A 26,454-nucleotide genomic window follows, 5' to 3' on the forward strand; every position below is an offset into this window, starting at 1 on the left:
CTTTTGCTTCTTCATCCTCTTCTGCTGCTGCTGCTGCTGTTTCTTTTTCTTCTTCTTCTTCTTCTTCTTCTTCTTCTTCTTCTTCTTCTTCGTCGTCGTCGTCGTCGTTGTCTTATTCTTCATTTTCATCTTTGTCTTTTTCTTCTTCTTCTTCTTCTTCTTCTTCTTCTTCTTCCTCTTCTTCATTTTCTTCTTTGTCTGCTGCTTCTCTTTCTTCCCTTCCTCTGGTAACTCCATATCTCTCATATCCGGTTTTAAGTTCAAGACCTCTTCCACTAATTAGGATTAGAACATCAACTTACTGGAGAAGGCTCTCTCTATCCACCTTTCTCAGATTCGTATAAGCTTAACCCATCCTCTAGGGCTGTTTGCCCCTACACCTAAGCCTCGGAATGGCTTTCTGAAAAGTGTTATACAAACCGCGACCCAATGCAGAAATCACACAACTTTAACAAATCTTGTAAAGTAGTGTTAAGTCACGTCACATCACGTCGCATTGTACATACATTGGATTGTGTTCCATCATCAGTGTGTGAGCTTTCGTTGACATTTTGAAATTCGTCAGAAACTTTCGCGAAGTCACACGAGATGTGCCTTGAAACTTTAAACTTGAAATTTAGTCATTGTTTGAATATTTCATTTTCATTTCTGCAAATAAATACGTACATAGGTCCTTATTTTGGTCCTTTTGGCTTTTGAGAAGGATCTTTTAGATTTTCTCTTGTTGTGGTTAGTCCAAAATTCAATATTAGGACAAAAAGATCGGGGGAATTGACAAATTAGGAACAATAAAAAACAAGGCTACAAACAATCGGGCAGTTTTGACTTTTTTTTTTTTTCAATCTCATTTCATTTTTAATCGCCTTGGGTGATTGTTATTTACTCAGTTATTGAACAAGAGTGTGGGCTTTGTCCTTTCAGTTCCAAATTTCTCCAGGGGTTAAAGGTCGCTTTTTGGGGGACTCCTTTTTGTTTGTCAAGTTTTTCGTGAAAAACCAACCACATAAAGGAAGATTAGCCTGTTTATGTCCAGAGGACGTAGATTTTGAGAAACATGGTTGTGTTCTTGACGATGTTGAAAGTTGAAACTGATACAGACGTTAACGGACTAATTCACTGTTTAAACTAAAAAAAAAAAAAAAAACTGGTGTGAATGGCTAAAGCTCAATTTCCCAGTCCAAATGGAGTCCAGCAAAAAGTAGTGTCTCGTGTTTCGCTGTCTACACAATCAAATTTTCCCTGTAGAATACCAATTCGGCCTTGAATTCGCTAACTTCATAGTACATCACAAAAGCAAGTGGAATCCATGTCAAAAGAGGGACTAAAACAATGCTCCTCCAATCAAATTATCCTCATTTTGCTTCGATAATAAATTGTGCAATTTTCATAGCTTTAGGTATAACTATTCATATTCATACGCATTCAAGGAGAAATAATGTACCTAGGTACATAATAAATGTACTTTAATGTTATTTAATATGCAATTTGTGAAGAGCTCTTCAAAACAAACTTTGAAAAGTTAACTTGATTTATGTTACGTAGAGCAGGATGAAAGCTCTTGTATACCTCTTGTATGTTTTCAAGTAATGTTAAAATTGAGGAGCTTTTTCAATTTGGAACTTTTGAGAAGAAAATATGAGTCAGTAAAAATCACAAACAAGATTTTAAGCTATTTATGCAGGTATGTTGTACGGTGTTGTAGATATCACACACCATAATTATGGTATTAAATGAATGGATGAAATATTTTAGGATATTTTTAAACAAACTGAGACCAACCTTGGAGATTTTGATTTGTTTTACCAAATGTCAGCTCCCATGGCGTAGTGGTCACTGCGCTCGCCTTGCAGACTGCCCGTTTTTTCCTCAAGGGTGTTTCAATTAATTTGACCCCTTTTCTATCCTCTAATGACGAGCAAATTCCTCTGGTAACCCAATGGCACTAACGTTACATAATTTGTGACGGCGAAACTTTTAGCAAACTAGTGACCGAAGTTTGAAACTTGTTCCCTGGTATTAGATTGGATTTCATCAGCGCTTTCAAAGGGTTTTTTGTCTACTGGAGGGGCGGGGATTTTATAGAACTTTTGGGCTTTTGAATAGTCCATCAGACTCTGGACTATATCTTGCTATTAATTTGGACATGAAAGGAGCCCGGATATTGTTTCTGGGCGTCCAAAGAGTTTAAACCCCAATCGTTCCAACACTGTGAGATAGGTACATACCTACATAAATGGGTGTTCTATCACCAAGATGGACGAGATTTTTTTTTTTTTTTTTTTTTTTTTTTATTTAACAGGAAGTGAGTCCGAATAATCCGGAATATCAGTCATGAGCATGCCAAAACGTTTGAGGTGTCCTATTCTGAGAATGAATCAGATGGACGTGTTGAAGACAACGCAACATAAGTACGGCTGGTCGCGACAGTGGAGGTCTGGAGGCTGGCCAGAAACTAGCGAAAAGTAAGATAGAACACCGTCTTCATTACCGTAAGTGTTCAGTAGGGTATAATTGGCAAACAAAACATTAACGCATAAGATGTGATGGTTTTAGAAACGTTTTATTTTCTGCCTTCATTGGATAGAAAATACTGTTAGGCGATATATCAGCCCACTCTTTCCGAACACATCCTTATTTAGGAAACGATTCGACGCGCCAATATTTGTGTCGTCCGACATTTCTACCACAATTTCTGTGAGCCGAGCTTAAAACTTCCTAATTCGGAGCTTTAGTGACCGTTATAATTACCTACTCTAAGACCTGCCTTGGTGGCGTAGTGGTCAAGACGCTCACCTGGTAAACAGAGGGCGTGGATTAGATCCCAGCCGAAGCATGGAATTTTGTCTTCATTTAATTGAGAATTTGACCACATAATAATGGAGCTCTAAGGGCTAGGTGGTAGAGAACGCCTCACCCGCTAACCTCGCCTAGGTGGTTACCTTCCACTAAAGAGTTTCTTAATATATTTCCAGAATCAGCATGGATATTGACGCGAGAAAAGAAACCATCTGCCCAATGGGTGTACAAAGCGATCGACAAAGCTAAGAAATCACACAACTTTAACAAATCTTGTAAAGTAGTGTTAAGTCACGTCACCTCACGTCGCATTGTACATACATTGGATTGTGTTCCATCATCAGTGTGTGAGACTGTGAGCTTTCGTTGACATTTTGAAATTCGTCAGAAACTTTCGCGAAGTCACACGAGATGTGCCTTGAAACTTTAAACTTGAAGTTTAGCGACATGTTCTCAACTTCCTTTATCCAAAAGCTACAGGGTAATGGTACTAAACCATATAAAAATACTAATGGCCGATTTTACCACTGAGAGTTAACACAGTGTTAGGGGACTCGGGGTTTTCTTTGACGTCACCCATTTTACACAGGAACAAAGCTCTGCAACAAAGTAGGTATTTTCTTAAACTCTGGACTGAAAACTCTCTGTGGTAAGATGGGGCATAAAAATCAGCATATGAGATTCAGAGTGAAGAAATCAGGAGGTTGGGCCAGCAGCGGCGAAAGGAAAATGAATCATATTGGATAAACCCATTCCCGATGAACCACTGACGTAACGTTGCTTGTGGTTGAAATCCGGATGAGTATCCAGAAGTAGGTTAGATACCTATTGGGTGCTACTGAATTTTCCGAAATGCAAATCCTGTATTCTAAAAGTTTTAAACCTACGCGCTCACTCATTATAGGTACCTACATTATTTTCATTTCATTTCCTGGAATGGATGGAAATAAGGAATAGGAAACTTAGAGGAAAAAATAAATATAGGTATCTAAAATCTAAACGTTAAACATTATTTAGGTGCACGGCAGTGCGCCAGGCCAAGTTCCGGCCTCAGATTTAGCGACATGTTCTCAACTTCCTTTATCCAAAAGCTACAGGGTAATGGTATTAAAGCATATAAAAATACTAATGGCCGATTTTACCACTGAGAGTTAACACAGTGTTAGGGGACTCGGGGTTTTCTTTGACGTCACCCATTTTACACAGGAACAAAGCTCTGCAACAAAGTATGTATTTTCTTAAACTCTGGACTGAAAACTCTCTGTGGTGAGATGGGGCATAAAAATCAGCATATGAGATTCAGAGTGAAGAAATCAGGAGGTTGGGCCAGCAGCTAACGAAAGGACAATGCATCATGTTGGATGAACTCATTCCCAATTAATCACTGACGCAACGTTCTGTGTAGTTGTTATCCGGATGACACTCTAGGTCCCTGTGAACTACTGATTTTGCCGATTGTACATCCTGTATTCTAAAAGTTTTAAACCTACGCGCTCACTCATTTTACTTACCTATCTACCTACAGTGTCTACAATATTTTCATTTCATTTCCTGTAATGGATGGAAATAAGGAATAGGAAACTTAGAGGAAAAAATAGATAAATGCCATGATAGTTATATGACATAGGTATGTATTTTCACTGTACGTAAAACATTATTTACGTGAACGGCCCACTCCGAGGATTAGGAGTTGGGGCAAATAGCCCTAAAAGATGGGTTCAGCTTCTACGAATCTAGGTGCACGGCAGTGCGTCTGGCCAAGTTGCGGCCTCAGCACGCAGTGTGTGACTTTAAATTTCTGAAATTGATCATTTTTCTCACGAGTATAGCTCGAAATTTTGGGAAAGGAACTTGACCTTATTTTCATATTTATGTTTTTGAGGGTAAAATAATACCCAATATTGTACCCATGTCTATGGAAATACTCAATCATTAGATTCTCTTGAATCCGGGATTTATAAACCTGCATCTGCTATTAGGCACAATTTATTTTTGCTACAGCAGCAGGTAGGCATTCAAAATGTAAAAAAAAGATTTTTCATCTGTGCAAAAATGGCGTCAGTCCCCCCCCCCCTATCCCTTTTAAATTGAATTAGATTAATTTGAATTTCACTTCCTCTGTACAATTTTATTAATGTTTGCACAGGAACGCTATAGGTATACCTGCTCCATGAATTAGTAGGTACCCCCCCCCCACTTAATATTTTAAATGTGTATAAAAGCAGATAATTCTATGTTGGCACACTATAATAAATATATATATATAAAAAAAAGCAGCACGAAAACAATTTGAATTTTTGAATTTCTGCTATTTAATTTTTATTTTATACGTAGAATACAATAAATAAATAGAAATACATAATATAGCCAACCTTAGTCTATCGCAATTAGGTAACACAATTGAAATTCCCCCCTCCTCTTGTTCTTGTTTTACCTAACCATTTTAACTTTCCTTATCCTATAGGAAGGAAAAAGTACCTAATGTAATCGGGTCAAATTTTCAATGGTCAGATTTTAGTGCCAAAACACGTTTTGAGGTCCCTAGAGCTTAAATCCAAAGTTTCAGCCATTGGTCCGTGTGATTTTTAGTGCCAAAACACGTTTTGAGGTCCCTAGAGCCTAAATCCAAAGTTTCAGCCATTGGTCCGTGTGTGTGTCTGTCTGTACCTGTAAACAAAATATCTCGTGAACGGTAAGAGCTAGAGAGTTGAAATTTGGTATCTATCTTTCAAATGTGATTGTCACATTTGATGCGACACGAAACTTTTGGTTAAGGCCGGTGCAACGCTTGGCGGCATTTTACCGCTTTTTGGCGGTTTTCGGTGTAAGTTAACAATATCTCGGGAACGGTATAAGCTAAAGACTTGAAATTTGGAATGTAGTTCACAAATGTGACAAGGATGCAACACAAAACGTTTGGTTGAAATAGGTGCTGCGGTTGATGGTATTTTGACCGCTTTTTGGTGGTTTCGACCGCTTTTTGGCGGTTTTCAGCTATATCGACTAAACGGTTAGAGATATTGTAAATGTTACAACAGAACACCCAAATAAGCACCATTCAATAGGATAAGGAAAGTCGTGTGATGTTCACACCAGATTTTTCTCTTTGTACTCATGTCCTCTTTCTTTATCTAGAAATATGTACATAGAAATAAAATAATAGAAAGTTGAACAAGTGGATTCGATCAGGGGTAATTGAATTTACTATCTCCATTCCCAATGACAATAAATAATACCTACAGGTAGGTAGGTACATTTACACATAATTATAGTATGCAGGGGACTAGGGGAGGATAATATATAGGGAAGGGAGAAGTGGAAGGTTTAAGGGGGACCTAATTTGATTAAGTTAGTATGTAAATTATCATTCCGATCAAAACAATCTCTTACATAATTATGTAGGTCAGTAGATAACTTATTTGAAGTTTTTTTTTACTTTCTTAATGATAAAAATATCTATTTTATTATGGAAATTCCATAATTCAATTATATAATTATGTACCCTATGATCTATTAATAACATGTCGATTTATCCTAAACAAAGTTGCTACTAAACTTGTAAAAATAAAATTGAAAAATAATATAGACTCGAGAAAGCTATAAAATTAATCCGATAAAACAAGCAGAAAATTCCGGGAAATTTAATCAAAACATTATGCGAAATAATAAAATCCAGAACAGAACTTTACAAAGTATTTATTGCTTACGATGGTCGCATGGAATCCTGGGATGAAGAATATTTATTTTATTTTTACACTTGAAAAAAAAAAAAAAACATTTTTTTTTTTTTTGGTCTTTGAAGCAGCAGAAGGATGAAGATTTTTTTCAGGAGGTTTCATAGAGGTAACTGTAAAAACGGAGATGTCATTATCCTGAAATTGAAGAGAGAATATGAACAGGATAGAGCCTGATTCACACTATAGTGCCAGTCAAGGTCCGGTCACGGTCCAGTAACGGTCCGATCAAATGATTGTTGAAGGCAAGTAAATGCGGATTTCCGAAGAAAAAAAAACTCAAGTGGAGCGACCTTGAAGTCTTCCACTGGGAGCAGTGGTGTGGCCTTTAAGGGGAATGAGCCTTCCCTTGGAAAAATCTAAAAATGGGTAAAGATTAAGCAAAAAAGACTTCCAATTCCAAGTGTGACCTTATTTTGAACCCTAACATTAGCTTTTTTTACCCAGAAGGTTTGATAGAAGGTAGGTTCTGTATCTGTTGAAGTCTTATCGTCTCGAAATCAAAGAGAGGAGCATAGGATAAGAGAAAGCCAGCCTTTTCGAGTATGAAACTTATCTGTTTAGGATGAAGTCCAGCCCGGGCGGACCATCTAAGCCTCAGAGTGAGCTTTTAGTGTACGTTAGACTTTAAGTAACGTTAGTTCAGAGTAATTTAGACTCGTTAGATTACAATGAAATGGAAGATACCTTAATGCAAGCCAATTATAACCCCCGGCGATAGTTCCCCGGTACGCCACTAGGGGTCGTACGAATAGACATTAGCTATGAAGGCAGGTAGACTTCACACCGTTGATTGTATTTCACGACAAACTTGTCTACTTACTTGACGCTTGCTATCTTATCAAAAACACTTGATATGAGACTCATTATACGGGGGGCTTCATACAAACCCTGATGACACCCAATATACCAAATGACACCAATAGATATGTGGCTGAAATCAATTGAAGTGGCTGAACACCTGGGCCTACCAGTAACAGATGGGGATGGAAGATTGATTGATAGACTCTTGAGTGGAAGGCAAACACTAGGCGAGGTTAACGCCTTAGGCGTTCTCTACCATCTAAACCTTAGAGCTCCATTATTACGTGGTCAAATTCTCAAATAAATGAGGATAAAATTCCATACCTGGGCTGGGATCGAACCCACGCCCTCCTGATTACCAGGCGAGCGTCTTGACCACTACGCCACCGAGGCAGGTTATTGTTGACGTTAAACCTCTCTCAAACAATAGTCACATACAATCATTCTTAATAATGAAGGTTTAGAATCCTTTATAATGAAGGTTTAGAATCCTTTATAATGAAGGTTTCGAACCCTTTATAATGAAGGTTTAGGATTGAAAAGTGCTGAGTACAATGTTTCTCATAATAATGCACACACACGCAACAATACAGAAACGGAGTTGATGAGGTTCTAAAATGTTCCCATTGCTAAAATAATTGAAGAGCTTTATTCTGAAGGGCCTTATGAACAGGGCTAGGCTAGGCTTTTTTTTTGAGAGAGCATTGAGAGAGGGAACTGTAATTGTTAAGGTCTTATCGTCCCGAAATCGAAGAGAAAAGAAGACAGGATATTAGAAAGCCAGCCGAGAACGAACCTTATCTGATTAGGATAAAATCCGTCTAGGGTGGAAATCGAACCCGTGGCCTAACGCTAACAAGGCAGACGTGCAAACTAAATAGGGTGGCTGAAAGGCTAGCCTAATTTCACTTAAAAAGGTCCTCAATAGGATTTGACCCTTCTTATTGAGAAGTGTTCAATGTTCATTTATAACCTTCTTTTGTTCGGCTGTGATTCGAAAGCAATTTATTTCTCCTCCAAAATGTTCTCAAGAACCTATTTAGATTTTCTTTAAAAATAATAATGAAAATAAATAACAGTACACTGTTATATATACCTACCTAACAATCTTTAAAGTAAATGATATTGATGTTGACATAACACAAAACCCAGGGTAAGTTATGCAAAGAGTTATCTTGAAAAACAAGACAAGTTAGATAAGGAAGGACAGGAAACGTGGAAATTGAGAGAGAGAGAGAAAGAGAGAGAGAGAGAGAGAGAAAGAGAGCTAGTTGAGGAATGTTTTTCAAATATTTTACCATGAACAGTATAAACATAAAGTTGAGGTAGGTAGGGGGAGGGCGTTTTACCGTACTTTACTGGTAAAGATAAGAGAACGAAAAAGTACAAGTTTACAGTCCCACAACTTAGAGTTTACAGTGGCGCGGGTGTACAATCTCACTTTAACCTTTTCACAAATGGAACAATTGGAGAAGAGAGCATTGAGAGAGGGAACTGTAATTGCTAAGGTCTTATCGTCCCGAAATCGAAGAGAAAAGAAGACAGGATATTAGAAAGCCAGCCGAGAACGAACCTTATCTGATTAGGATAAAAGATACTAATAGTAATAATAATGGGATACTAATAGTAATAATACCAACCTCAGTGGTGCAGTTGTTAACGCGTTGGACTTTGGATCTGGAGGTTGGTGGTTCGAGTCCAAGTCATGTCATGAAATTTATCTAGGTGAAATAATCAGGGAACGAAGTTTGTGACAAGCATTTAAATATGCTTAACACAATTAAAATTCCTTCCTTTAAAATTCCTAATAGTAATAATAATAATGGGAAAATAAGGGAGTGCCCGTCTATTCTTATTATTTCTAGTTTCATCTTTTATTATTACTAATAGCTCAGTGAACTGTACAACTCGGTAAAATGGGACCCCGTACCAGGTTCTCACTTTGTTGAAAAGAGTTTTCTCTTCTATCTATAACATGATCCGTTAAAAAAATGTTCATTTATAACCTTCTTTTGTTCGGCTGTGATTCGAAAGCAATTTATTTCTCCTCCAAAATGTTCTCAAGAATCTCAAGACATCAAATCGTTCTCAAAACGAATCACAACAGATAAATCAGGGAGAGGAGGGGGGAGGCAGATCTTAAGAAAACAATTAAAGGGGAGGGAGGGAAATCTTGAGAAAACAATGTTCAGAGAGTAGGCAGATGTTGAGAAGAGAGGACAGCTGAAAAGAGGTTGGCAAAGAAGGAGGGGGAAAGAGGGGAAGGGGTAAAGGATAGAGGGGCAATGGGTAGAGGATGAACGAAGGATAAAGGACTCAAAAGTTGGGGGGGAGAATAAGAGGACAAATGATGTTAGAGGATGCAAGAAGGGCAAAAGAGACAAAGGAGAGAGTGTGACAAAACAGTTACGGTAACACCGTTAGAGCCAGGGAAGTACAGCTTCCCTTCCTCTCTACAGCTTTTTTTTCTCACACCCATTCTTACCGCTCACCAAAAATAGTAAGTGATTATTCAACCAGGGCAGTATGTAGGGGGAGTTGGAGAGGACCTCGGGCTTTTTCCCGTTCCTTTACTGAGGGCCTGAAAATTTCTCCCTTCTCCGGTAAATCAAAATCTTTGAATTTTTAACCCCCCCCCCCCTTCTCCTCGCTAAAAACCTGGATACGAACCTGGCTTATAGATTCCCCTTGTGAAAATCTCATTATACGCCACTGGAAAAAAGGAGGAAGACAATGAACTGGCGAACATTTCTGTTCGCCACTTGTGTTCCAAACATCGAGAGAGGATTATTGAGTTAGCTGCCGGGATTTTCATTAGAAAAAGAAGAACAGAGAAAAAACTGTTTGCTTTTCCATTTTTGTGTGTTCCTTTTTTTCCCAAGAGGAGATTCGGGAGAAAAAGACACATTGTAAATTAAATAATTTAACAGGCATCACCGGTACCTACCTTGTTAAACATTGTGTTAACGAAAGAGATTATAGAAGTGTTCTCCAAGAAAAATAAACAGAATAGGCTCATTCCTCTAAACGTTTTTCACCTTTTAATCTTCGTCCTTCTTCTTCCTCTGCATCGTCTTACCTAGGAAAATTAATTAATTATTTTCTCAAAGTGGACTTGAGGGTTTTCTATTGGGAATTATTGTTTTTCATTTCACATTTTTGTAAAATAAAAAAAAAAAAAAAAACTAAGCAGGCGTCCGACCGTTAAGTTTAAAGTGACGCCACTAATCTCACAAATTGAATGAAACGTATTATATTATAACTTAGGTTTTGGTGAAAACAAAAGATTTAATTAATAATAAAATGAAAATTTACATTGAACAACAATGCAACAAATTAGAATGAACCTTCTCCTCTGCCCTTGGAAAAACTTTGCGAACTTTTTTTTCAGGAAGTTGTGTGCTGCGAAAATACAGGATTGTCAGATGTTTCCAAGATTTCATAAAGAAATATATAAGTATCTTTTTAGGTTTTTAGCTATGTATTTGGAAAAAAAATAAGGCCTTATTGAAACTGCTGATAAAAAGTGATTTTTCAGCCGTACGCTGCGCTGGCATTTAATTTGTCCTTTGAATAAATTCCCATTCATTTGATATTTAATAGAATTTTTTTTGACACCAGTTAATATTTTATTATTTTTTGGAATAATTCTCATCCATTTAATTTTTAATCCGAATTTTCTGATCCAACACAATATGAGTATTTTTTTGAACCGCCCTGTTTAATTTCTATAAATATAAATTTCACCGAGTAAAACTTACTATTTTAATCTATTTATAAAAGAGTTTACCCGACCCAGGAGTGGAAAATATTTTATGCAAACTTTCCTTCCTCCTTTTCCTTGCAAAACACAAAAGCTAATACCTTTTGTAAGTCTTGGCATTTGGGATGATAAATGAAGCTAGGAAATAATGCGATCAAAATCAGAGGGCAAATAGGAGTTAGGTAAACGGAGTTTGGTGCTATAACCGCATAAAACTATATCTAGGTACTCTAACCTTGGAAACAATTTTACTTAAGTTACCTACTTTTTGACTTAAAGGTATTGTATGTATGTAGATAAATAATAGAAGGGTGCACTTATTGGACTACCATATTATAATATGAGAAATAAAGTTATAATAATAATCCATTCAATTTCCATTATCTACCTTTAGCCTTAGTTCTACCTATTGGGACCACTTTGTTTCGCGCCCTCACTATTTCTCTGGCTTTCAGACTGTCTGAAATTTCAGCAATTAATTCTCGTCCAGTTTGTAGTTTGACAGGCGTAGAAACTTCTCCTGACGTAAAATCTCGCCTTAATGGACGAAATAATATATCTGGATGCTTTCCACAGCGCTGAAATTTCAGCAATTAGGTAAGCTTCAGCTCCTCCTCCTCCTCCTCCTCTTCCTCCTTTCGGAGGAATATTGTGGCTCAGATTCGATTAGAATAACTCAGAATAGAATAGAATATACCCTATTTATACTGCCAGAAATAGACTGAAACCTTCAGTCCTGCAGTCTAAACAAGGTCTTGGGTGATTGGTAAAGAGCAATTTTAAAATTTATGAATTTTACTGCACTGAATGCGTCAACATTGAATTTAATTTCTTTTTATCTAACAAGTATGATTCATGAATGTGAATGTGTTTACAACAATTGAATAATAGAGAAAGCAAAATAGGTAAACAAATTTGTGAAAAAGTTCATGTTTATAAAATAAAAAGACTAAATCAAGAGTAAAAAGTCGCGTACCTACTCAAAATTTTATTGATGGGGTTCATGGTGGAAAAAACAAATTGCCCCATATAAATTTGTAAATAGGTTAATAAAACGAGTCTCTACCAACAGTTTATTTAGTTAAAGGGGACAATTTATAGGAAATACTTACCTAATTACCTAGGTACAAAATGTCCATTATTGCTCTTTGTGCTTGAACAAACCACAACTGTCATGGTAGAGGGGTTTGATTTGTATGAACGCCGTAAATCTTACTGTGTATGCAATGTGCAATAAATAAATGATCCTTCTCTTACCCCGTACGTTCCTAGAGACTACTTTGAAAAATTTATTGCACTCTACGATTTGCCTGTCTATCATTCGTGGTTCTTAATATAATAGGGTGAGTGTAGCACCTATGGTCAGTGTAGCACCTATGGACACTTTACACGTGTCCAAGGCATTAGCGTTCAAACAACACCATTAGGATAAAATCCGTCTAGGGTGGAAATCGAACCCGTGGCCTAACGCTAACAAGGCAGACGTGCAAACTAAATAGGGTGGCTGAAAGGCTAGCCTAATTTCACTTTAAAAGGTCCTCAATAGGATTTGACCCTTCTTATCGAGAAGTGTTCAATGTTCATTTATAACCTTCTTTTGTTCGGCTGTGATTCGAAAGCAATTTATTTCTCCTCCAAAATGTTCTCAAGAATCTCAAGACATCAAATCGTTCTCAAAACGAATCACAACAGATAAATCAGGGAGAGGAGGGGGGAGGCAGATCTTAAGAAAACAATTAAAGGGGAGGGAGGGAAATCTTGAGAAAACAATGTTCAGAGAGTAGGCAGATGTTGAGAAGAGAGGACAGCTGAAAAGAGGTTGGCAAAGAAGGAGGGGGAAAGAGGGGAAGGGGTAAAGGATAGAGGGGCAATGGGTAGAGGATGAACGAAGGATAAAGGACTCAAAAGTTGGGGGGGAGAATAAGAGGACAAATGATGTTAGAGGATGCAAGAAGGGCAAAAGAGACAAAGGAGAGAGTGTGACAAAACAGTTACGGTAACACCGTTAGAGCCAGGGAAGTACAGCTTCCCTTCCTCTCTACAGCTTTTTTTTCTCACACCCATTCTTACCGCTCACCAAAAATAGTAAGTGATTATTCAACCAGGGCAGTATGTAGGGGGAGTTGGAGAGGACCTCGGGCTTTTTCCCGTTCCTTTACTGAGGGCCTGAAAATTTCTCCCTTCTCCGGTAAATCAAAATCTTTGAATTTTTAACCCCCCCCCCCCTTCTCCTCGCTAAAAACCCAATTGGAGAAATCTGATTGGGTAAAAGTCTGCAATCGACTTCATCATCATCATCATTGAGTAGCGTCATCGTGGTCGATGGTTGCCAAGTTTGATAATGCTGTATTGTTTTTTTTTAATTTCTGCGCAAAGTTTTTTTTTTTTTTTTTTTTTTTTTTATACAAACCCCAGGGGGCAGGTTTTTAACGCGTTGGATTTCGAGTCCAAGTCATGTCATAAAATTTATCTAGGTGAAATAATCGGGGAACGATGTTTGTGACAAGCATTTAAATATGCTTAACACAATTAAAATTCCTTTTTTTCCTTTAAAAAATTCCTTGTTTTTTTTTTTAATACCTAGGTACCTACTTCTTAAACAAAGGTTGATATCAATATGAATGCAGATGTCACAATAACTGGATGAAAGTCGAAACAATAAAGCTTAAAGCTACCTACTCTAGCAATATAACTGACAAGCGATAAAGCACAAATCCCCAGCTTGATTTCATAATTCATTTTCCAGAGCTTTACAACTCGTGTCATCCCCATCCAAAGCTCGATCCGTTCATGCGTTCTAAAAATGGAATTTTGTAAAACAATAAAAGTTCAATCAACCGCAAAAATTTCAAACTTTCCCGTTTCGCTCTTTTAAACAGCACGACCCGAAAAAACATCCATGTGCATGGATGGTGGCCTGATTAGGAGGCAGAAAGGGTGTTGTCCCCTTTATTCCCCCCCCCCTTGAAAGTTATTTACAGACAATAGACCCCAAAAAGAACCTCAGGCATAGGTATTTAGCCACAATAACTGCAATAACATTACGTATTCCCCTTTCTTTTTTCTCACCTCTAAAAATATGTAATTTCTGGAATGTATCCTCCAAAACAGCCTACATTAAACCACAATAACATTTCATTTTATATTGTTGGTGTAAAATTTGTAAATTTTGATAAATTGTTGTAAAATTTTGAATTTTCCTTCTCTTTAATCGAAAAAGGTAGGCACCTACCTGTTCTACAGTAGGTATTTAACACCTCCCTCCCAACTTTTCCTCAACAGAACTCCATTTATCTTGAAACAACGTACCTACGTTTTCATTTTGGGAACGTAGGTACCTAATGGAATTTCTTTCAGATAGGTAGATACCTCTTCATGAAATTCATTTTGTGTACCATAATGATAGTGATAATGTTCATTTTAGGTAGGTATATTTTGAAAATTATTGGAGATAATAACTAGCTACAAAGTTATATTATGGAATGCAGAATTTCCCATGAAGGTATTTGAAAAAAAAAAAAAAAAAAATTCTAGGAATGTTTTAGGAAGGTATTTAGAAAATTTTACTCTAAAGTCAACCAATATCGTTCGAAATTGACTGGAAACCATTATTATAAAGTTGATAAGATCAAAGGATTTTGGTAAAAAAAAAAGGTTTACAGCGTGGATAACCATTCTTCTTCTTCTTCTTCTTCTTCTTCTTCTTCTTCTTCTTCTTCTTCTTCTTCTTCTTCTTCTTCTTCTACAGCAGTTTTAACATTTTACTCGCCCACTGAACGAATGTACACTTTGGGATTGACAAAAGTTGGAAATGTGCTTTTCAGTGTCCTATTCAGTTAATGAGTCAGATCCTAAAATATGTATCACACTATTCTGACTCATTGACTGAGTATGAGTAGTCAGAAAAAAATATTCCTTCTGAATAACTCACTCTTTGCACATTTCTAGTACAAGAAAATCTTTGACCAACTCACCATTAGCAGCAAAAAATGACCCAATATTGACCGTGACCCTGTTTACAAAACTTTGCTGATCTCACCAAGACTCTAATGCAGCAAACAAATAAATCTCAAGAGTCCGCATGTAAGCAAGACATTTGTTCTGGCATGTTGTATTTCTTCTGGGTTTTATTACTCAAAGTTGATATATGCAAAATCCGTGTACTACGGGGAAAAAACTCTGCATAAGATGAATTTAAAGGACATGTTTTATTTTCCATTGTAAAGCAATTTCCAGTCACATAATTTCATTACGTCAGACGACTCAAAAGAGAGAGAATTGAATTGAATATGATTTCTCTGTCTCTCTTTCTTTCTTTCTTTCTCTCTCTCTCTCTCTCTCTCTTTCTCTCTCTCTCTCTCTCTCTCTCTCTGCTTTCCTTTCTCTTTCTCTTTTTTTAATTTGTTACATCTCATACGTCTTTCCTTTTGTACAAACCAGTAGATAAAATATGTATATTAATGACTATTAGAACTTTGTACTTAACATAAATATAATGGAACAACTTGTTCTATAAGCTGACAATCTAAATAAAAAACTATACAAGTAGAACAGTTTCCCTGATCCAAACTATGCATAATTGCTATTTGCTATTACAGACGGAAAAAAGCTGCCAAAAAGGAAACAAAATGTTTCGAAAGGGTTATCAGGTTATCACTTTTGAGTGCCCAAGCAAAAAAAAAAAGGTGTAGTTTCGGACTCTACAATGTCAGTCATACATGACATAACGTGACGTGACGTGGCACTCAAAGTGTTAATATTGTTTGTTATTCCGTGCAGCTAACTTTCGAGACGAGTTTTCCAACATGGCGCGCGGAAACTAGGACGAATAAAAAATCAGTGAATAACGTGAGATATAGGCGGAAAAACAAATGGAACAAAATTGACATTGATATCGGATATCACAACTTCCGTATACCTATCTCATGAGACAAATCTGTTCACTCTTCTGTACTGTGCTAATAAAACTAGTAGTTCAGAGAATTGTAGAGCTCAAACTCACTTGGAAAAAGAGCCCCTATGGGGCCCCTAAAAGCCCGATCAAGCCCAAAATTTAATGAGCGAATTGTCTTTGTGCATTGAACATGTTTGCCAAATTTCATTAAAATCGGACAAACCGTTCGGAAGTTTTAGGCAGACAAAAAGGAAGACAGTTTGTACTCCGCAGTATTAATTGCCTTGAAGTTGCCTGTTACATGACGCAGGACATTTTCAGCTGGTCTTTTTTTTCCCTTTGCATGAATGTTCTCAAATATTGTTTTTATTGCCCCTATGGTTCGAAGACTCTTCTTCCGCGAATTAAATTCGTATGAAATTATATGTACTGCATTTTTTTTCTCTTTTTTTTTTTTCCGTAATAGCAAAAGAGCCTTCCGTTTCTCCATCTGTTCCTCTGCACCGTTTCCTCTCTTTTTTTTTTCATGAAGGGGCATTTTGTTTTGTTTATTTTATTAGTCACGCTTTCATGATCCAGTTTATTCCCTTCCATCTACCTACATAGATGATATTATGTGTATAGATCCTGGAACGAATATACTATCTACCTACGAAATAATCCTCTTAGACTTTGTAAACAAAAGAGCCACGCGAAACGCCAACACAGATGCTTTCTCTGTAGCTAAATTCCTAAATATTGTAATTTGAGTTGATGGATATTGATCTAATTATGATTGTCAGAGAACAATAGGTAAATGGACCAAATAATGAAGAACAAAAGGGAAATGAACTAAACATGGGACACTCACCTGAGCGCGGGAACTGTTGTTCTTGGTATGACGATGCGTCACGCTGACCATGGTGACATTGGAATGGATAAGACGTCCCTTATGTTTCATACTCTTGGACGAGAGGAGCGCATGCGCAATGAGTATGTACAGCAAGCAGGACAGCGCCAGGGGTATCACATAGAACACGATGATATCCGTAAAGAAGTACACGAGATAGTAGGAGCGGGGGAGTTTGAAATCACAGGTCTCCCGAAAGGGATCGATTTGACGCGTCTCCGTTAGGAACAGCCAAGGCGAGGAGTAGATCACAGCGAATATCCATACATAGATGAGGATCTTCCGCGCCCTGTTCAGAGTGCAGATCCTATGTGCTAGCATGGGTTTGCAAATGGCGATGTACCGCTCCACCGTGAACGCTATAAGGTTCAGACTGGACGCGTTGATGCCCAAATACTGCAGGAACACGGACATCTTACACCCGTAGTTCCCCCACAGCCAGGTATACTTCTCCTGGTAGTAGCTGACCAGTTCGTTAGGCACAGCCGCTATGAGCACCATCAGATCTGCTATGGACAGACTCACCAGGTAACAGTTCGTCGGTGTCCTCATGCTTCTTATCTTATATACGACCGACACCACCATGATATTCCCCAGGAGACCCACAATGAAAATGATACTTTGGAAGATGGTACCGATGATGCGATACTCCAGAGAGAACATTTCCTTCACGATGGTTTGGTTACATTGGAGCTCCTGGAGGTCTATGAGGTCAGTGAAGTTGGCCATGCAGTCAGTAAGGTTCAGGTCGTGATCAAAGTAGAGGAAATCGAATGTGTCGTTGATAGACACGTTGTTGTTTAGGGTTATCATTGTAACTTGTTCCACTATTTGTTGTTTATATTCTTTATGTGAATGATTTGTTTGCATATTGTTTACATTATGTACCTAGTGTATTTCTTTTACATTATTTAGTTGAAAATAATATTATGATTTATTACATTTTTCACAAAAAAAAAAAAAAAACACAATATGTAATCAATAGTAATTATGTCTTTGTTGTTATCGATATACTTTCTACTTTCTTAGAAGAGCTCTGCTATTACTTTATTTATTTACCTAATTTACGGGATCTAACCCATTATATAAACAAAATTCCCTATTTGTAATAAACCTACCTAATGAACAGATAAATAATACGTAATTAGAAATAAATATTTAATGGAATAGGTATTTCAGATTTATCCCACTAAAATTATCTTAACTTAAAGCGAAAAAGAGATCATTATTAATATTTAATCATTTTCAATTTACGTTTTGAATATCAATGACAATGATTTCAATGCATAAATTACTCTGAAAAGCTCGTGGGAAGATGAAACAAAAGTTAAAGTACCGGAATAGAGAAACACAGTCAGAATTTATGATTAATGGATATAAAATATCAAGATAATTGAGAGCTGTGAAATTTAATTCCTCATTACACAGGAAAAAAGATTAAAGGAAAATTGTTGCATACAGGGTGGCCAGAAAACTCAAGCTCAGTTGACTTTATTTATGAAGGTACAAATAGTGTTTTTAAATTTTCTTTATTTAATGCAATTTACGACTTCCAAAGCCATTTAGTTATTTTACAAGAGGTAAAATGTAAACAATAGGCGTTGGATAGGAGGGTATTGAGGGGTAGAATAAAGGAGGGTAACGCCGACCCCAAATAAAATTGGGAATTTCAAAAGTCGTTCTTTCCAAAAAGGACTTAAGCCCTTTCAAAACCCTTCTGACATAAAAGCCCTCATTCTTGAGGTAATGATATTTCGAGCTCGAATTTAAATACCACTCCATGTGCAACATTGTATCTTTGCGATGCAGAAATGGAAACATATCAGATTCAAGCATCTCACGTACCTCCAAGCTAAGAGGAAGCTGCACCGTTAGTAGATAGAGAGGAAGTATGTACAGAGGTATGTAACTATGTATGTGATAGCAGGACGTGCCATGAAATATTGTACGATGGGGAGTTTCAATTACCGACCTTCGTCCAAACGTATCGAAAAACGAACGAAAGTTTGCAGAGATTTTGTAGAGTACCTAAGTAAATAGATTTTGTGAAGTACCTACATGTATCTATATGTAAATAGATTTTGTAAAGTACCCATACGGGTATGTAGATTTTGTAAAGCGTATGTACCTTACGGAGTTTTAGGATGTCGAGAATGCTGATACAGAATAAAACAAATTTAATATAGGTCACCCAAAACATGGAGATACACGGTGGGTCATTTCCCCAAAGATACATATATCGGACTAATTGAGGAGTTTTATTAGAGGAGGCCTAAAGACTAAAATCGAGAAAACACAGCTTTTTTTTAAAGAGGTTTGACAAAGGGAACTGTAACTGCTATGGTCTTATCGTCCCGAAATCGAAGAGAGAAGGAAGACAGGATAGGAAAAACTCAGTCAGAATTTATGATTAATGAATATAAATTATCAAGATATTTGAGAGCTGTGAAATTTAATTCCTCATTACACAGGAAAAAGGATTAAAGGAAAATTGTTGCATACAGGGTGGCCAGAAAACTCAAGCTCAGTTGACTTTATTTATGAAGGTACAACTAGTGTTTTTAAATTTTGTTTGTTTAATGCAATTTACGACTTCCAAAACCATTTAGTTGTTTTACAAGAGGTAAAATGTAAACAATAATAAAGTTGAGGAAGACTTCTTGAGAGAAGAGATGAGGCGATGGATAGGAGGGTATTGAGGGGTAGAATAAAGGAGGGTAACGCCGACCCCAAATGAAATTGGGAATTTCAAAAGTCGTTCTTTCCAAAAAGGACTTAAGCCCTTTTAAAACCCTTCTGACAAAAAAGCCCTCATTCTTGAGGTAATGATATTTCGAGCTCGAATTTAAATACCACTCCATGTGCAACATTGTATCTTTGCGATGCAGAAAATATGCATGCTGCATATTATTATGATTTTATGATAATAGGGCAAGCATACCAGATATTGGATGAAAAAGTGCTAGTTATCAACCTTTCAGTAAGGCCATAGGATTTTTTTTTTTTTTTTTTTTTTTTTTTTCTGTAGGAGATACTTCCTCCGGAATTAAGGTTTTCAAAGGAATTAAGGTTAGGTTGCTACCTATATGCAGAACATATGTACTTATAATGGTTGGACTCACTGAGGGACCGATAAGTAGCACGTTTTTTACATGGGCCAATAAATGGTACACTCACCCTATTCGTATTATTATGGTGATGATATTGTGGTTGTGGATTCATTCTGTTATATCGTACTCATGCTTTGAAAATATGTATGTATATTGTATATGTAGAATTATGCTTATACATGAGTGTAATTATATTGGATATAAGTGTAAGCAGGCATCACCAGGCACACATCTAATATGGCCCTATACATAATATACCCCACTTATGGTTGGATTGCACGAGGCCTATAGGCAGTTTAGCCTCGAAAATTCCACATTTCAGTACAGATTTCAGATAGTTGGCCCAAATCATCCTTTTTAACTTACGGCAACGCTATGTTGCGGGTTCGCTTTCCGCTCAGGGCTTTATCATGAACAGATAAGATTCGTTCTCAGAACGGCTGGCTATCTCCTCTCCTGTCTTCCTTCTCTCTTCGCTTTCGGGAGGATAAGATCTTAGCAGTTACAGTTCCCTATATCAAACCTGCTGCATTTTTCAAATTCCTGCATGACAACGAAGCTAAATGCTTAATCCACCCAAATCTCAAATTCAGCAACCCTTTTCAGTCTCCTTGTCATGCTGATCTACATTTTTGACAGTGACAGTAAACCCTTGACTCGACTAAGTTCCATAACAGCTGTCATATCTGGATATTTTTCTGAGCTTTTTTCCAGTCGTGTTTTTGCATTTCATATGAGAGGTTTTTGCATCAGGATACCAAAATATTTCTAGGGTATTAAGAATTTTTTTTTTAGCTTTTCCCCTCCTTTTTTTGTCCTGCCATACAAGACTGTCGGCTTACATAAATATGTTGAAAGAAATGAAATGAGAATAATTTACGTGATTATTTTAAGAGCAGTTTTTTGTTCAGTTTCGGCAATTGGGAATATTTTTAGGTGTGGTGAAACATTTTCAAATACTCGTACCTTACACTCCTACAGGTTTGAGGTTTGAAGGTTCAAATCCTACTGCCGAAATTTCTATGAGAATTAGATCAATTGAATAACTCACATTTTATCAATGAAATTTCATCTCCCAAACATTGCATACGCGAGGCAGAGGTTTAAAAATAAAATAACAAAAAGCTCAATTGTTCTATTTGTTTGTTACTTTTTTTTTACACCAATTTACCTAAAATCTGTATTAAACAAACAGTTTTTGCGATGAATACCTAGGAACTTCTACTTCAAATCCCAAACATTGCATTCACGAGGCAAAGGTTTAAAAATAAAATAACTAAAAGCTCAATTGTTCTATTTTTTTTTTTTTTTTTTTTTTTTTTTTACAGAAAGGGAAATTATCAAGGTAAGTTTGGTTTACCAGGGTAGGTAGGTATAGTAAGTAGATATCTACCAAAGGGGTTTTTTTATGAACCTTACCCTTTCTAAACACAAGGGGACGCTTCTATAAATAAATATAGAAGCGTCCCCTTGTGTTTAGAAAATATGCATATCGTGATACTGATATTCAGAAAGCTTTTACTGTATGACTTTTTTATGAACTCACGGACGCTGTCAATTACTGAGTCAATATTTTCCCAAGCTCTCTCCCACATTTTTCCGGAGATGTAGTCTCTCCTCACGTTGAAAAATGCAAATTTCTGTGGCACACAGCTTGACTATTAAAATTCTTCTTCTTCTTCTTCTTCTTCTTCTTCATCTTCCTCTGCTTCTCCTCCTTCTTTTTTCTAGCCCTTTCCTATTTAAATATGGCCGGCGTAGCTTAACTATTAACCAAGCGATGATAAAAATGTCAGCTTTGAAGAGTTTCAAGTTCAAAAGTGAGGGAGAAAATGTCTGTTTTTTCACTAGAAGCATAGCTTCCCACGGCCTTTTTCGGATATTCTGACTCAGAGTTTTGCATGAATATGCTTAATTTCTGTACTGATTTGTTTCATTTTGACCATGCCTGATCATTTGTTCAAAACAACACAATAACAATAGGAAGGTACCAACTAACTAGGGTAAGTGTACCATTTATTCGCCCACCTAAAAAACGTAGGTACCATTTATTGGCCCACCTGTGGGTCTACGCCACATAAGTCTGAACTGGACGAACTTTTTCAAGATCCAATTTCATCAAAAGTCTATCGAAACAGTGGTATTTCAAAATTGTAGTCATAAAAACAAAAATTAGAAAAATAAATGTGGGCAGGTGGGCCAATAAATGGTACGACATTTACATCCCTACTAGCTTTCTAAACAATCTTTTATGCAACACGAGATAATTCTGTAATACACCTACCTAGTAGGTAATAGGTACCTGCCCACATAAGTAAGAAGGTATCTGATCTTATGTGATGTTTATTGAGACAGTAAACACAAGAAAATTGAAAATAGGTACCTAAATATTGTTATTATTAGATATTATTATTATTGGTTGGGGTTTGGGTTAACCCTACATGCTATTATTATCAAATTGTAAACATATAAATTTATGTTTACAATAGCAACATCAGGAGTAACGAGCAATTATTTAAAACAGGTGACTTTCAGGGCATAGATGTAATGCCAATAAGCTAATAACACCTACATGTAGCAATACATGAAAGGCTAATGCTAATAATTATGCTTGTAAGTCATCAAATGGGAATTTATTTATTATTATTATTATTATTATTATTATTATTATTTATTATTATTAGCATTAGCCTATTATTATTATTATTATTATTATTATTATTATTATTATTATTATTATTATTATTATTATTATTATTATTATTATTATTATTATTATTATTATTATTATTATTATTATTATTATTATTATTATTATTATTATTATTATTATTATTATTATTATTATTATTATTATTATTATTATTATTATTATTATTATTATTATTATTATTATTATTATTATTATTATTATTATTATTATTATTATTATTATTATTATTATTATTATTATTATTATTATTATTATTATTATTATTATTATTATTATTATTATTATTATTATTATTATTATTATTATTATTATTATTATTGTAAACCTACTACCTACCTAATGCTCTAATACCTAATCTCCTCCTAAACAGAATATAGACTAAACGAAACAGAATACCTATAGGTGGACGCCTGCCTAATAATGCCTACCATTTTATCCTCCTGAGATAGGACTGAAAAATCCCTTTATCTCGCGAACTAAAATAGGTACACTCAATATCTAGGTAGGTACATAATTCTAATAGGTACACTCAATATCTAATATCTACTCATCCTGATAGAATAAATGAAGTTAGATGCTTATACTTACGTATGTCACATTTGAGTAGCCCTAGAATGTACTTTTACCTACATTTACCTAGATCTAGTAGGTAGCTATACATATACCTAAATAGTAAATAGACTTCTATTCTATTATAATTATGTAATCCTTCTAACTGATGGAAATCTAAACGTTAGTACTTATCTCATGCCGATGACGTCTGATCATTTTGTCTTTTTCCCATTCAACCAACTAATACCCACGAGTAGGTAATTACCTACCTTCAGGTAAAATTGGTACTCACAGCTAGGTGCAAGGAATTTTCTAATCACCAGTGTGTAAAAAAATCTGGTGTGAACATCACACGACTCTCCTTATCCTATTGAATGATGCTTATTTGAGTGTTCTTTTACCCTAACTTTTACCATATCTCTAACCGTTTTGTCGCTAAAGCTGAAAACCGCCAAAAAACGGTCGAAATCTGTCTAAAAGCGGTGAAAATACCGCCAAGCGCAGCAACCATCTCAACCAAACGTTTTGTGCTGCATCCTTGTCACATTTGTGAACTACATATCAAATTTCAAGTCTCTAGCTTATACCGTTCCCGAGATATTGTTAAATTACACCCCCGCCAAAAAGCGGTAAAATGCCGCCAACCGTTGCACCGATCTTAACCAAAAGTTTCGTGTCGCATCCTTGTCACACTGAAAAAGCGGTAAAATGCCGCCAAGCGTTGCACCGGTCTTAACCAAAAGTTTCGTGTCGCATCCTTGTCACATTTGACAGCTGCATGCTGTAAAATGCCGCCAACCGTTGCACCGATCCTAACCAAAAGTTTCGTGTCGCATCCTTGTCACATTTGACAGCTACATACCAAATTTCAAGTCTCTACCACCAAGCGTTGCACCGGTCTTGACTAAAAGTTTCGTGTCGCATCTTTGTCACATTTGACAGCTACATACCAAATTTCAAGTCTCTAGCTCTTACCGTTCTCGACCTCCTCAGAGAAAAGCTCTTCTCATACTAAAAAGATCCTATCTAAAAGACCTCCTCCCCCAATGGATGAAATTCCAAGATTCCATTCAGTGGCGTAGCGTCCATGTAGGGCGTGTATGGCGGCCATACACTCTAAATTTACTCAAATACCCTTAAATATTGACTTTAAATATTTATGAAGAAGCATGTGCATAACTTATGTAGTAGGTAATGTGCAAGGTGATGGAAATTAGTGCCCTACACGCCTTACACTTGACTTTAGACCACGCTACGCCACTGATTCCATTACAAATCACTCAAATAATGGCCCTCATTCGTTATGATTTTATCTTTTTGCAGAGCCTACAACTTTTTCTGCTGTCCAGGTAAACAATCTATTCAAACTTTTATGCTCTGTTTACATTCGTAAAGGATAAAGAAGATACATAATAGGGTGAGTGTACCAGCTATTGACGTGCTAAAAAACATGCTACGTAGTTTTCGGCCATTAGCAATTTGTTGTGTCCACCCCCATAACTCGGTACTGCACTAACATTTTTAAGATCCAAGGTTATCAAAAGAAAGCTTCAAAAGAATGCTATCTTTTGTAAACCTTCGATCTTGAAAATGTTTGTTCAGAACAGACTTATGATGGTGCACTCACTAAGGAGCTGATGGCCGAAAACTAGCACGTTTTTTACATGGGGCAATAACTGGTACACTTGCCCTTCTACATAGGCTCCTAATGTTCGTATACCTACTTTAATGTAGGTAGGTACCTAGGGAAAAAGAAACATCCTTTGGAGCCATGTATTTCTCAACTTTCAAGTTTTACAAATACGAACAGAAGCAAGAATAACAAAGTACCCCCATGAGAGGCACAAACGTTAGATTGGTTGATGGCCGAAAACTAGCACGTTTTTTAGATGGGGCAATAACTGGTTCACTTACCTTTCTCCATAGGCTCCTAATGTTCGTATACCTACTATAATGTAGGTACCTAGGGAAAAAGATACATACTTTGGAGCCATGTAATCCATGTATTTCTCAACTTTCAAGTTTTACAAATACGAACAGAAGCAAGAATAACAAAGTACCCCCATGAGAGGCACAAACGTTAGATTAGATACCTATTAGGATATAGGTAGGTATGTATGTTTATACGTAGATAAACATCTAGATTACATAGATTAGATAGGTAGGTAGATAAATTCCCAACATTCCTATAAAATCATCTGATGGATCTAGGTACGTTAAACAGTTAAACTTCAAAGGTTTATGAAATTTATGCTTTCATTAATGCGAGTTAACGTTGATTAAAAGAGATAACAATTTAATTTCTACTTCGGTAATAATAATAAATTAATAAAATACTCGTAAACCAAGGCATCATACCTGATCGAGGCTATGTATTTCGTCCCTTGTGCAAATTTGAAACAATGAAACAATACGAAAGTAGGTACATAGGTAAAGGCATTATTAGAATAGATTTTCTGTCCTTGTTAAAAAAAAAAAAAAAAAAAAAAAAAAAAAAAGGGAAAGATTTTCAATATACACCGGAACAACAACCTCTTTTAAAAAAAAAAAAAAAAAAAAAACAAGAGGTAAGGATCTTCAATTACCATCAGGATCACAATCACTTCCTTCGTTGAAAGGGAAAAATAGATATTTACCTAATGGGGGTGATATATTTTGAAAAAAAGGTATCTTTTCCCTAGTTGAAATGGGTACGAGGTTTCATTACCTCAATAGATACCATTAAATTACCTTAATCCCATCAAAAGTAAATCACCCTCATTAATTAGTAAAAAGGGGGTGATCTTCAAAAAGGTTTTCCTGCTGAGAAGGATAGCAAAAGGAGAGAGAGAGAGAGAGAGAGAGAGAGAGAGAGAGAGAGAGAGAGACACACACACAGAGAGAAAGAGAGATAGAGAAAGAGAGAGTAGTTGAACTTAATTTCCGGGTAGAAACTGCCATACCAGTTGGAACATAAAACTTGGTAATTGGAAGGATTCCTTGTCGGTATTTCATACCCTCCTAATAGGGCTATCCACCTAAGAGGGATACCTACCTAGGGGGTACTTTTATGCTGAGAAAAACCCCATGACGGTGCAGTTTTTGTTTCATAATAATGACCAACAGGGAACAGACTATTGATTTTATTTTTATTATTATTATCATCATTATTATTGTTTTTTTTTTTTTTTTTTTTTTTTTTTTTTTTTTTTGAGAGGGG

The 26,454-nt window shown here is 36.3% G+C and overlaps 1 protein-coding gene and 1 long non-coding RNA gene across 2 annotated transcripts in view; one reads left to right on the forward strand and one right to left on the reverse strand.

Moving 5' to 3' along the window:
* The window catches only part of LOC103524296 (thyrotropin-releasing hormone receptor-like), a 30,399-nt gene extending 12,626 nt beyond the window's left edge, over positions 1 to 17,773 (reverse strand). The window contains exon 1 of the mRNA XM_008489310.3: positions 16,842 to 17,773. Within this exon, the coding sequence (XP_008487532.3) occupies positions 16,842 to 17,750 (909 nt within the window). The 5' untranslated portion in view covers positions 17,751 to 17,773. The remainder of the gene's footprint in view (positions 1 to 16,841) is intronic.
* On the forward strand, positions 3,050 to 4,424 carry LOC113473904. Its single transcript, XR_003395699.1, has 2 exons — positions 3,050 to 3,233; positions 3,851 to 4,424. It is a non-coding gene; the product is annotated as an uncharacterized LOC113473904 (long non-coding RNA).
* Positions 17,774 to 26,454: the final 8,681 nt, after the last annotated feature.

This window comes from Diaphorina citri, unplaced genomic scaffold (genome assembly GCF_000475195.1).
Source record: "Diaphorina citri unplaced genomic scaffold, Diaci psyllid genome assembly version 1.1 scaffold91, whole genome shotgun sequence".
Taxonomy (NCBI): Eukaryota; Metazoa; Arthropoda; class Insecta; order Hemiptera; family Psyllidae; genus Diaphorina; species Diaphorina citri.